Source organism: Pseudophryne corroboree, chromosome 6 (assembly GCF_028390025.1).
Source record: "Pseudophryne corroboree isolate aPseCor3 chromosome 6, aPseCor3.hap2, whole genome shotgun sequence".
Classification (NCBI taxonomy): Eukaryota; Metazoa; Chordata; class Amphibia; order Anura; family Myobatrachidae; genus Pseudophryne; species Pseudophryne corroboree.
In genome coordinates this window covers 330,916,957-330,931,102 of record NC_086449.1, presented here as the reverse complement: position 1 = coordinate 330,931,102, position 14,146 = coordinate 330,916,957, and the positions used below count along the sequence as shown (strand labels likewise).

General features: G+C 43.9%; 1 protein-coding gene across 1 annotated transcript in view; it reads right to left on the bottom strand.

The window, feature by feature from the left end:
- Positions 1-14,146, bottom strand: part of LOC134934561 (protein ERGIC-53-like) — a 177,053-nt gene extending 162,907 nt beyond the window's left edge. The window contains exons 1-5 of the mRNA XM_063929976.1: positions 13,796-14,146; positions 11,287-11,424; positions 10,310-10,472; positions 7,895-7,929; positions 675-774 (exon numbers count right to left, since the gene is read on the bottom strand). Coding sequence (XP_063786046.1) covers positions 675-774; positions 7,895-7,929; positions 10,310-10,472; positions 11,287-11,424; positions 13,796-14,146 — 787 coding nt within the window. The remainder of the gene's footprint in view (positions 1-674; positions 775-7,894; positions 7,930-10,309; positions 10,473-11,286; positions 11,425-13,795) is intronic.

Genomic DNA, 14,146 nt, shown 5'->3' with positions numbered 1-14,146 from the left:
CCACCTGCCAGTCACCACCCAGGAAGTCTCAATACATTTTTTAATACATTTCTGAGACCATTTGTCTCAATCACAACTGCACCTCTGTGTGTACACACCGTGGTTTAAAAACACCTACCTGTATATCACATACATTTAACATAAGCTGAAAACTGTTTATGGAAATCCATTGTCATACTATGGGGGGTCCCGGCACCTGGCAATGACTGAGCAGGGGCGTTTCCAATGTGGGCCCCCTCCTCTCTGGCAGCGAGTAGACTCTGGCATTATGCCAGAGTCTACTGTGCATGTGCAGGTCTCCAGGAACATGGCGCCTTGTACCCGGGGACATCCCAGTGCGCACATGCAAGTTACTTGTAAATGGCTGACATTTTCCACGTGATTTGTGTCTGCAGTACATGGCCGCCGCAGGACTCCGGAGGGGTAAGTATAATATATGGGTGTAGAGTGTGCGGTGTGGGCCCCCTGGACCCAGGGACCTATGTGTACTGCACACCTTGCACCCATTATAGAAATGCCCATGTGACGGAGTCAAAAGAGCATTGTGCCCCTCTTGGTACTCCTGGATGATGTCCATATATAATTAATTTGTATACACTATACATATTAGAACTATATTTTAAATATTCATTAACAACAGTCCACGCAAATAAGAAACGTTAAAATAACAATACCTCCATATATCTCCCAGAAGGGTAACGTTCCATCAGGAAGGGTGACATGTGGTCCCTTAAAGCTGTACTTGTACTCGAACCTGCGGTGAGCTGGCAGATCCTGAGCAAGAGCACAGGGAATAAAGAGTGATAGGAGCAATGCCCAGCTTGGGAAACACATCTGCATGTCAGTGAGGATGATCAGTGGATTATTAAGAAAGCACAATTACACTAGACAGAGTGGAGCATGAGGAGGAGTGTAAAAATTGGCGTAGACACGGCACCTGCTGATTGGTGAATTACCAAACTGATAAGTAAGCTGAAGTGCAACAGCTGAGTTTTCTCACACATTCCCATATGTTCACAAGCTAACTAACCGGCTTTCAGAAAAAGTTTCTGCAAAGTAGATAATCCACAATGAAAAGTTTGTCCAGCGTATAAGAAAATAGATTACATTGACCACAAATTAGTAAAAACATAGACCAATATAAATAAGCACAAAGCATAGTTTAGGTCCATTTTCTATTCCTTATTAAACCACTGCATATTATGGCAATCCATAGACCAATATTGAAATTGTTTAATTGAATGTGTATAAGTTTTAAACTAAGTTATAATTTACATTCAGTATTGTAATTAGCTTTATTATAGACATTTTTACATTTGTGATTTGTTTGACATGAAGTGCATGTATTTTTGGTAGATATACACAGGATCAGCCGAGCACCCGATTCAATCTGGCCACACAAGTGATGCTTGGGGCCTACTTTGTGCAGGAAGATGCTTACTGAAATGATGGTAACACACTAAAGTACATGTCAGGCCACTTGTAATAGGGTAAAAGTTTGAAAAAGGTTATTTTTTTTTCATGCTTGCATGAGAGTATTGGTTACAGGCCCAAATACACATTTGTCTCTGATTATTTCTGGGCTATTTTCCATGCCAAGAAATATATTTTCTGCATGGGCCTAATTCAGAGTTGATCGCAGCAGCAAATTCGTTAGCAGTTGGGCAAAACCATGTGCACTGCAGGGGGAGGGGGCAGATATAACATGTGCAGAGAGAGTTAGATTTGGGTGTGGTGTGTTCAAACTGAAATCTAAATTGCAGTGTAAAAATAAAGCAGCCAGTATTTACCCTGCACAGAAACAAAATAACCCACCCAAATCTTACGCTCTCTGCAAATATTAAATCTGCTCCACCTGCAGTGCACATGGTTTTGCCCAACTGCTAACAAATTTGCTGCTGCAATCAACTCTGAATTACCCCCCATATTTGGCTAAAGACCAGACAATAGAGAAGTCATTCCCAATCATTTTTGAATCATGGCGCACTACAGCCTCAGAATTTTTTTCACGTCACCCCTAGGCCAAAAGTTTCTCAATGAGAAATTTAGAAAGACATGGTTTTGCCTATTACATTGACCATAAATAATTTGAGTTGGTCCTCGACCACCTATCCAAGGCACCCCTGCTCCCCAGGGTGCCTAGGCACACAGTTTGAGAACCATTGCCCATAGGAATAAATTCATACTTAGACGTAAAAGCCACGGTTTTTATTTAAGCATCTCCCAGGCAACTGGGAAAAATGGACACTTTGGGATAAATGGAAGCATATTACTTCTTTTTCTTGATTTTTCTTTTCATGCGAGAGGAGGTAAAGGAGGAAATAATCTATGTGAAAGCCCCATGTTCTTGTGGCAAGAGAAAACAATTTGAATTTGACCATTTGCAATAATGTCCACTTGATGGTTTAATCTTTTCTCAGTAGCTGAAAAATTTCCTCCATCCTGATTGACCAAACTTTAGGTCCTCAGAGGCCAAAGTATCGAACCTGTAGAACTTAGCAAATGTGTTCGACTCAGACCAAGTAGCTGCTCGGCAAAGCTGTAAAGCCGAGACACACCGGGCAGCCGGCCAGGAAGAACCCACTTTACGATTAGAGTGGGCCTTATTCGAGTGTGGACACGGCAATCCTGCCGTAGAATAAGCATGCTGGATAGTAAACCTGATCCAACGAGAAATCGTCTGCTTAGAAGCAGGACATCCAACCTTGTTGGGATCATAAAGGACGAATAAAGCGTCCGACTTCCTGTGACGAGAAGTTCTCTTCACATAAATTTTCAAAGCCCTCACCACACACAAGGACTTTGAGGTAATTGAGGAGTCAGTAGCCACTGGCACCACAATAGGTTGGATGATATGAAAAGCTGACACAACCTTTGGAAGAAACTGCTGACGTGTTCTGAGCTCTGCCCTATCTTCATGGATAATCAAATATGGCTCTTGCATGACAAAGCCCCTAATTCTGACACACGTCTTGCAGATGCCAATGCCAACAGTGTGACCGCCTTCCAAGTAAGAAACCAACTTCACCTCCTGCAAAGGTTCAAACCAATCCGATTGCAGGAACTGCAGCACCACATTAAGATCCCAAGGTGCCGTAGGAGGCACAAAGGGTGGTTGGATGTGCAGAACCCCTTTCAAGAATGTCTGAGCCTCAGGGAGGGCAGCCAATTGTTTCTGGAAGAAAATGGACAAGGCCGAAATCTGGACTTTTATGGAGCCCAAGCGTAGGCCCACATCCACACCTGCTTGCAGAAAGAGGAGAAACCATCCCAGTTGAAACTCCACCAGTGGAAACTTCTTGGATTTACACCAAGACACATACTTTTTCCAAATCCGATGTTAATGTTTAAACATAACTCCCTTCCTAGCTAGATTAGGGTAGGAATTACCTTTTTTTCGGAATACCTTTCCGAACTAAGATCTGGCGTTCAACCTCCATGCCGTCAAACATAGCCGCGGTAAGTCTTGATAGGCGAATGGCCCCTGTTGCAGAAGGTCCTCGCGAAGAGGAAAAGACCTCAGATCCTCCAGGAGTAATTCCAGAAGATCTGCGTACCAAGCCCTCCTTGGCCAGTCCGGAGCAATGAGGATTGCCTGAACTCTTGTTCTTTTTATTAGTTTAAGAACCCTTGGGATGAGTGGAAGTGGAGGGAACACATACACCGACTGGAACACCCACCGAGTTACCAGTGCGTCCACCACCACTGCTTGTGGGTCTCTCGACCTGGAACAGTACCTCCAAAGCTTCTTGTTGAGACATGTCTACTTGAGGTACACCCCATCGGCTTGTCATCTCTGTGAAAGCCTCCGGGTGGAGGCCCCATTCTCCTGGATGGAGATCATGTCTGCTGAGGAAGTCCGCTTCCCAGTTGTCCACTCCCGGAATGAAGATTGCTGATAGCACCACCACGTGCTTTTCTGCCCAGAGGATGATTCTTGTTACCTCTGACATTGCCGCTCTGCTCTTCGTTCTGCCCTGACGGTTTATGTAAGACACTGCTGTGCCATTGTCCGACTGGACCTGTATGGCTCGATCTTGCAGAAGATGTGCCGCTTGTAGAAGGCCTTTGTATATGGCCCTTAGTTCCAGAATGTTTATTGGAAGGATGGATTCCAGACTTGACCACTTTCCTTGGAACTTTTGCCCTTGGGTGACCGCTCCCCAACCTCTGAGACTTGCATCCATGGTTAGAAGGATCCAATTCTGAATCCCAAATCTGCAGCCTTCGAGTAGGTGAGAAGTTTGCAGCCACCAGAGGAGCGAAATTTTGGTTATCGGCGACAGGCGTATCCGCTGGTGCATATGAAGGTGTGATCCCGACCATTTGTCTAGGAGATCTAGCTGGAATGACCACGCATGGAACCTTTGTACTGAAGAGCCTCGTAGGAGGCTACCATCTTTCCCAGAAGGTGAATGCACTGATGAACTGAAACCTGGGCTGGCTTCAGGACATCCCGTACCATTGATTGTATCACCAACGCTTTCTCCAATGGTAGAAACACCCTCTGCACTTCCATGTTGAGTATCATCCCCAGGAAGGGTAGTCTCCTTGTTGGCTCCAAATGTGACTTTGGAAGGTTCGGGATCCACCTATGATCCTGGAGTAGTCGAGTTAAGAGAGCAATACTCTGCAACAACCTCACCCTGGACGACGCTTTTATCAGCAATTCGTCCATATATGGAATTATGTTCACTCCTTGTCTGCGGAGGAGTAGCATCAGCTCTGCCATGACTTTGGGGAACACCCTCGGTGCTGTGGAGAGACCAAAAGGCAGTGCCTGGAACTGATAGTGACAATCTAGCAGCGCAAATCTGAGATAAGCCTGGTGAGGCGGCAAGATCGGAATGTGAAGGTATGCATCCTTGATATCGAGGGATACTAGGAATTCCCTCTCCTCCAGACCTGAGATCACCGCTCTCAGAGACTCCATCTTGAATTTTAATTCCCTTAAGTAGGGGTTCAATGACTTTAGGTTTAAAATTGGCCTTACTGAACCATCCGGTTTTGGCACCACAAACAGGTTTGAGTAATAACACTTGTGGTGTAGGTGAGGTGGAACTGGGACAATAACATCTGTCTGGACCAATTTTTGCATGGCTTCCTGTAGGATAGCACATTCTGTCAGCGAAACTGTTAAGCCTGATTTGAAGAATCTGTGAAGTGGGAGTTCCTGAAACTCCAGTCTGTAGCTATGGGTAACAATGTCTGTTACCCAGGGGTCTAGATCTGATGACACCCATAAGTGACTGAAATTTTTTAGTCTCGCTCCCACCTGCCCGATCTCTTGGCTGCGAGGTCCACCATCATGCTGAAGATTTTGAGGAAACAGAACCTGGTTTCTGTTCCTGAGAACCTGTTGGTGCAAGATTTTTTTGATTTTCCCTGACCACCCCTAAAGAAGGTGGAAGGGGATTTGGATTTTTAAAATTTTGCGGTACGAAAGGACTGCAGTGTGGACATAGGATAAGATTTCCTAGTCGGTGGAGCTGCTGAGGGGAGAAAGGTTGACTTACCCACAGTTGCCATGGAAATCCACACATCCAATGTGTCCCGAAACAGAGCCTGACCTGTGAAGGGTAGGTTCACCACACTTTTCTTAAATTCTGCATCAGCAGTCCATTGGCGTAGCCAGAGTCCTCTGCGTGCTGAGACCGCCATGGAAGTAGCTCTTGAATTCAGCATTCCAAGGTCTTTCATGGCCTCCACCATGAACCCAGCAGAATCCTGCATGTGACGCAAAAACAAATCAATGTCACTCCTATCCATAGCATCTAAGTCCTCTAGTAATGTGCCTAACCACTTTACTATGGCTTTAGAAATCCACGCACAAGCAATAGTGGGTCTTAAAGCCACGCCTGTAGCAGTGTATAGAGATTTGAGTGTAGCCTCAATCTTACGGTCAGCCGGCTCTTTCAAAGCGGTTGAACCAGGGACAGGTAAAACCACCTTTTTAGACAACCTAGATACAGAAGCGTCTACTATAGGGGGGTCTTCTCTTTTCTTTCTATCCTCTTCAGGGAAAGGAAAAGCAATGAGAATTCTTTTAGGGATCTGGAATTTTTTCTCTGGGTTTTCCCAGGATTTTTCAAATAAAGAGTTTAGCTCTTTAGAAGCAGAGAAGGTGAGGGAGGATTTCTTATTTTCCGTAAAATAAGATTCCTCTTCCGGCACAGGTACCTTCTCAGTAATATGCAAAACATCCCTAATGGCTTCAATCATCGGCTGCACCCCCTTAGCAAGGGATGCATTCCCCCCTGCATATCCCCATCACTGTCCCCTGTATCAGAGTCGGTATCAGTGTCAACTCGCATTATTTGGGCGAGTGTACATTTTTTAGGGTATGTAGGTGGGTATTTGAGGAAGTAGGAGCTGAATGCTGCAAACCCTCTACAGACTTTCTCAAAACTGCATCTCTTTCTCATTATGTGACATCCTTGATGAAATCTGGGATATCATTCCCCTTAAAGAATCCACCCATGGGGGTTCGGATTCGGCAGGTTGGGAAAGCCCATTGCAGTCCTGAGTATATGGGATAGACTCCTCAGGAGAAGATACACACTCTGCAGCACATGATACAGAGCCCTTAGACATGGTAATGTGGATATATAGTACACATACACACACACATACAGGAAAATGTCAGACACAGTTTCCCCCAGAGTACCTTCAGAGAGTCACAGAGTATAAGGAGCCAGCCACACAGTGCACCAGTGGGCAGTTATTATGATAACAGCCCGGCGCAGACTAAATAACCTTAATAGGTTAAATAGCACTAACTACACTCCCTTTCCCCCTGGCTATTACACCCTAGTACCGCAGTAACTGGAGTTATGTGGAGGGTCAGTGCTCCCTCTCAGCGCGTTTCAGCGTTCTGCAGGGAGAAAATGGCACTGGTGAGTGCTAGATCCGATCTGAGAAGACCCGCCCCCTGTAAGGCGCGCGGCTTCCCGCACACTATGATTATACTGGCCTGAGATCTTTAGTGCTAACAGCGGGATTAGCCCCTGTTAGCTGCATTACCAGTGTTAGGGTGATTGCGCTGGCCCAGGACGCCCCTCAGCCGCGTCTACATAGATATGTTGCTGAGCCTTCATGGAGCGCAGCCTGCCATTCCCACTGGCGACCCACTAACCGGGCCGCCGGCGCTAAACTCACCACTCTTCTTTCTTCTTGCTCTGTTAGGGGGTGGAGGGCGTGCTGCGGGAGTGAGTGGTCGCCTCGTGGGCTTGCGATTAGCACCCTCAGGAGCTCAGTGTCCTGTGAGCGGAGATACAGAACCATTAACTACAAGAGTTGGTTCCTACTCCCCCCCATAAGTCCCACAAAGCAGGAAGGCTGTTGCCAGCAGCCTTCCTGTACCTAACAACTCTTAGGAAAAATATAAAACTAGAAAAACTCCTAGGAGCTCCCCTCCTAGCTGTGACCGGCTCCTCTGGGCACATTTTCTAAACTAAACTGGTAGGAGGGGCATAGAGGGAGGGGCCAGCCCACATTATTAAACTCTTAAAGTGCCAGTGGCTCACAAAGGACCCGTCTATACCCCATGGTACCTAATGGACCCCAGCATCCTCTAGGACGTAAGAGAAAAAGGACACGCACCTGGCCTAGGTTTCAGTTACTTTTTTAGAGGTCATCTTGCTAGACGACTGAGGCCTTGATCCAGGAGCGCTTGCGTATGTATGTATTGGCTGTAGCTTTCATTGTATTGTTTTACCTTTGCTTGAATTAGTAAGCAAACTGTTGATGCGTTGGACCAAAACATTAATAACGACAATTGGTGTAGCATTCATTTTCGATTGGGTTTTAGCGTACTGAACCACACGTGGCGTCCTTTGTGTATCCATTATGCCGGCTAAGACATAGCGTGCGGCCGAAGCGCCCATTGTTTTACTTTGCGTCCGTAGCGGACATCTTGTTTTAGCGCAACTAGGAATATGAATTTAACAAGACGTACTAGAAAACCAGGACATGCACTGAAATTGTAGGGAGGCAGGTTCAGGCGAAATTTGCGGAAAATTATTTCACAGAAATGGGTAGTGGATATATGGAATAGTCTTCCGTCAGAGGTGGTTGAGACATAGGGGGACATTTACTAAGCAGTGATAAGAGTGCAGAAGTGAGCCAGTGGAGAAGTTGCCCCATCAACCAATCAGCAGCTCTGTATAATTTTATAGCATGCAAATTATAGATGTTACTTCAATGCTGATTGGTTGCCATGGGCACTTCTCCACTGGCTCACTTCTCCGCTCTTATCACTGCTTAGTAAATGTCCCCCTAAGACAGTAGAGCAATTTAAAAATGCTTGGGATAGACATGACTATACTTACAAAGCAGTAAGGTTCAAATAGGGTTAGTTACCAAATGGTAAAAAAGGGACAGACTAGATGGGCCAAGTGGTTCTTATCTGCTATCAACTTCTATGTAATTTCCCTAGAATTACTTGCCTCCGGCTGAGATAATCTGCCATTAGGGCATTGTCTTGTACTGTAAATTATTGTGAGCATGTTTGGCTCATTTGTTTACGTACCTTGTAAGGTGCTGCGGAACCCTTGTAGCGCCAGCTAAACGATAATAATTATCTTCTTTCTGGCCAAGATAACAGGTCTGACACTTCCTTCATGACTGCTTTGCTTCTGGTATGCCCGTGATTCCCAACACTAGGGGTAATTCTGAGTTGATCGCAGCAGGAACTTTGGCCCTCATTCCAAGTTGTTCACTCGCTGCTAATTTTAGCAGAATTGCTAATAGGCTAAAATCCGGCAGTTCTGCGCATGCACAGCAGGGCGCACGCGCTAAGCAATTTTACACAAAACTTTGCTATTTTACTCACGAGTGAACAAAGCTTTTCAATCGTTCTGCTGATCGTAGTGTGATTGACAGGAAGTGAGTGTTTCTGGGTGGAAACTGGCCGTTTTCAGGGAGTGTGCTAAAAAACGCAGGCGTGCCAGGTAAAAACGCAGGAGTGGCTGGAGAAACGGAGGAGTGGCTGGCCGGACGCAGGGCGTGTTTGTGACGTCAAACCAGGAACTAAACGGACTGAGGTGATCGCAATCTAGGAGTAGGTCTGGAGCTACTCAGAAACTGCAAGGAATTACTTAATAGCAGAATTGCTAATCTTTCGTTAGCAATTCTGCTATGCTAAGATACACTCCCAGAGGGCCGCGGCCTAGCGTGTGCAATGCTGCTAAAAGTAGCTAGCGAGCGAACAACTCGGAATGAGGGCCTTTGGGGGTAATTCCAAGTTGATCGCAGCAGGATTTTTGTTAGCAGTTGGGCAAAACCATTTGCACTGCAGGGGAGGCAGATTTAACATGTGCAGAGAGAGTTAGATTTGGGTGTGGTGTGTACAATCTGCAATCTAAATTGCAGTGTAAAAATAAAGCAGCCAGTATTTACCCTGCACAGAAACAAAATAACCCACCCAAATCTAACTCTCTCTGCACATGTTATATCTGCCTCCCCTGCAGTGCACATGGTTTTGCCCAACTGCTAAAAAATTTCCTGCTGTGATCAACTTGGAATTACCCCCTTTGTTAGCAGTTGGGCAAAACCATGTGCACTGCAGAGGAGGCAGATATAACATGTGCAGAGAGAGTTAGATTTAGGTGTGGTGTGTTCAATCTGCAATCTAAATTGCAGTGTAAAAATAAAGCAGTCAGTATTTACCCTGCACAAAAACAAAACAACCCACCCAAATCTAACTCTCTCTGCACATGTTATATCTGCCTCCCCTGCAGTGCACATGGTTTTGCCCAACTGCTAACAAAGTTCCTGCTGCGATCAACTCAGAATTACCCCCACTGTCTTGTTGTCTGAGAATATTCTGACATGCTTTCCCATCAACTGTGGGTAAACCTGTTGAACTGAATTCCATACTTTCCTGATTCCCAGTATTTATGTGTAGTTTCTTTCCTTTCTTCGACAATTTCCCATATGCTATATTTGAGAGCGGCTATACTATAGACTCTGAAGTCAGTTGTTAATGTTAACCATTTTGGAATGAACAATGGGGGTAATTCCAAGTTGAGCGCAGCAGGAAATTTTTTAGCAGTTGGGCAAAACCATGTGCACTACAGGTGTGGCAGATATAACATTTGCAGAGAGAGTTAGATTTGGGTGGGTTATTTTATTTCTGTGCAGGGTAAATACTGCCTGTTGTATTTTTACACTGCAAATTAGATTGCAGATTGAACACACACCACCCAAATCTAGCTCTCTCTGCACATGTGATATCTGCCTCCCCTGCAGTGCATATGGTTTTGCCCAATTGCTAACAGAATTCCTGCTGCGATCAACTTGGAATTACCCCCAATGTCTTTATATTTCATGTTTAGAGCCAGATCAAATAGTTCTTGGTGTTTCTTGATAAATGAATGCTCTGAGCCAGAGAAGTTTGCTTGTAATCCCACAGCATTGGGAGTTATTCTTTTTTTTTTACTCATTCTTTCTGGTACGCCTTTACGGTCTACCTTTGGTGGATTTAAACATATTTATGTGTTTTATGGATTGTTTTTTTTTATATTGTTATAAGGTACCACCTGTTATATTAAAAAAACAGTACAGAAACAGTTCAGAATTGTGGATCCTAGTTCTCTGCTTTATTACTTATGGATATTTACTCTACGGGAATGCAGGGGATCCCATAATTACTGTACAACAGGTGGAACCATATGATATTTTCCCGGAAGCACACATCTAAGGATTGAGATTATTAGGACACACATGTTTTTGGAGGCGGCCCCTTTGCCTATTGGAGTCTGCCATCTTTATTTCATGTTCTGGACATTATTTCCTTTGTGATTTTATCTGGAAGGTATTCATATATCTGTATTGAATAATTTTATGAATTTCCTTTTTGAGCTTAGCGATCATTTTTGCCTTGTATTTCAAACAAGTGAGAGAATCTTGTTAGAGTTACTAGAAGCTTTCAGGAACCATCTGACATGAGCAGTGAAGTAAAGCTTTTAAATGATCTTCAGCCCTGATAAACTCATGGAATTTACATGCACAGTTCTGTGTGCTATTAATACTTCTGGTCAAATTGCAATTTGCATCATTTGTTATTTAATAACACATCTTACCTTATAAGAGCAGCTCTTGATATTCAGCATTCTTTCATAGCACACATTGTCACTGTATCAGGTGGAGCTGAAAAGCAGATCTAGGTGCACATAGGAAGTTTTGGAAATACAATGGTCATTGAATAATAAAAAAATGTACTATATGTACCGTAGAGCATTTCCCAACAATGGAAGAGCTGCTGCCTTTTGTAAGCCAACATACCTGTGTCACCTGGTACATGGTGATGCAGTGCTGATTGGATTTTAGTCTCTGAGCTTCCCAGAGAGAGAATATGTTCAATGTTACTTCATCTTTACTTTGTGACGGCAGCATTAACACTACAAACTGCATCAAGCTTCGCTGAGTAATCAAAGCGCAATGATTTAATCATCACCTCCCATACATTTCACACCTTTCTTATGTAGTAGTGTAGCCGAGCAACCAAATGTGGTGAATTTAGCCTCCAGTTATTCAGGGGAATACGGGTTTAGAAACATAAATAAAAAATAACAACAAACTAGACAAAAGTGTAGGATCTTTTCTGCCATACAATTCTATTTCTCCTCTATAGTCAAAAAGATTAAGTAAAAAAAAGAAAAAGAAAGAATAGATGCATTATAAAGCCTGGCATCGTTGCAGGTTTACAATAAGAAGTATACAGGTCACCAGACTAGAGAACAACTGTGAGGTTTTATAGAATGGCATCATGGACCAAGCTATGACATCATCCTTCAAATAAGGTGAAGCCATCCTATATAAGGCTAATGCTGCTCCTCACCTCTATGGGGGGAATTCAAATGTTTTGCATGTCAGCGGCCACTAGATGGTGCCTGACAGAACAATTCAAGTGTTGCTCCATTCGGGCACGCATAGCCGCCGGCACTGACATTACTGTTATGTTGTTCCATAATTTTGACGGGATGGTAACTATTGTCTTATAATGATCTTGGAAAAGTCACTGAGGTATCAATTAGGGGAAGGCATCTAAAAATAAAAAGTCATGTAATGGTTGCCCTTTACCACAAACTGTAAATATTTCTTGACAGTGACAATTTATTAAAGTGTAGTAGTAGCAGCAGCAGCAGATGAAAGTCAGATGAATAGATTTATTCATTAAATATGATAAATGACCCGCGCTAAAAAATATGGAGCTGCTCCTTTAAATTGGTAATAACAATAAAAAGATAAAAACAGGAGCGCTTAAATGAAAGCAAGATTAGAGAAAATAAATTAAATAAAAAAGTTGCAAACACCTGTGAAAAAGAAAAATTGGTTAATAGGTAATGTTTACAGCACTTCTGTGCTGATGTAAAAGTCCTGTGCGTGTGTCCTTTTATGGACACCGGAGCTGTGATCCGTGCTGCGGCTGCAGTGGGGAAAGCCTAACTATCTGTCTTTCCCTATATCTGCCTACCTGTAGTGACGTCCGTCACTCGGTTTTCACATGTAGATCTTGTTCCGCTGCCCCGTTCTCGATGCCGTCTTCTTGCACTGTCGTTTCCACACCCGTATGGCGCAGGCGGGATGACGTCAGACTTTCACTTGTAACTCCTCATCAACGCGTTTCGGACTTGCCTGTCCTTAATCATGGATGATAGATGCTCTTCCCAATACGTCCTTTTTATACAGCTTTATTAATTGATGTGCTTAATTGGAGAAGGCTTAATTGGTTAAAAACAGCTGAATTTGATTAGCGTGTTAATTTCTTTTTTCTAAGTTATTCATTGGTGTTTGCAACAATAAAAATAAATAAAAATAAAAAATAAAAATTGGAGGAAGAATATATGTTGAAGGAAGTTATGTAAAAAAGATAAAATGTGTTATAAAAAGGATTTTAAATCAAAATCTATATAGGTCTCAATATAGATTTTGATTTAAAATCCTTTTTATAACACATTTTATCTTTTTTACATAACTTCCTTCAACATATATTCTTCCTCCAATTTTTATTTTTATAAATCGCGGCTCTATCTGAACCTCAGTGCGCCCGCCGAGGTGCACCAATCACGCCTGGGCCACACGCGCTTCGGTGACGCACCCCATTCGCTGTAATGGGAGCGTCTCAATATGTTAAAAAATAGGATTTTTATATCTACTGGTAAATCCTTTTCTTGTAGTCCATAAGGGATATTGGGGAAATTTAGGATGATAGGGGTATAGATGGTGTCCAAAGGAGCCAGTGCACTTTGATTTTCTTCAACTTGATGTGCTGGCTCCTCCCCTCTATGCCCCCTCCCATAGGCAGTTATAGGTAAAAATGTGCCCGAAGGAGAAAGTACATCTATGAGAGAAGGAAATATGATAAGAGTGGTGAGATTTACAAACCAGCGCACCACTAACATACAACAACCAGCAACAGCTGGGAATAATAACAGTAACAGCTGAACAGGTAACCACATAATGATAATCTGCAGAAAAGTCAACGTGCGGGCGCCCAAAATCCCTTATGGACTACGAGAAAAGGATTACCGGTAGGTATTAAAATCCTATTTGCTGTAGCATCCATAAGGGATATTGGGGAAATCTAGTACGATGGGGACGTCCCAAAGCTTCCAGAACGGGCGGGAATGTACGGAGACTGCTGCAGCACCACCTGCCCAAACTGGGTATCCTCTTGGGCCAGGGTATCAAACTTGCAGAACTTCACAAAAGTGTTCTTCCCTGACCAGGTAGCAGCTCGGCAAAGTTGTAAGGCCGAGACTCCACGGGCAGCCGCCCAGGAAGAACCCACTGATCTTATAGAGCGGGCCTTCAGAGATTTAGGAACAGGTAAGGCTGCCGACACATAGGCCTGTTGAATAGTAAGCCTAATCCAACGAGCAATGGCCTGCTTTGAAGGACAACCCTTCTGTGCATCAGAGAACACGAACAAAGAATCAGTCTTTCTGATCCGAGCCGTTCTCCTGATATAGATCTTCAATGCCTCCGGAGGATTAGAAGCGCCAAAACTGGATGGGATCACAATAGGCTGATTCAAGTGAAACGCAAAGACAACCTTCGGCAGGACCTGCTGTCTAGTTCGGAGCTCTGTTCTGTCCATGTAAAAGACCAAGTATGGACTTTTGCATGACAAGGCCCCCAT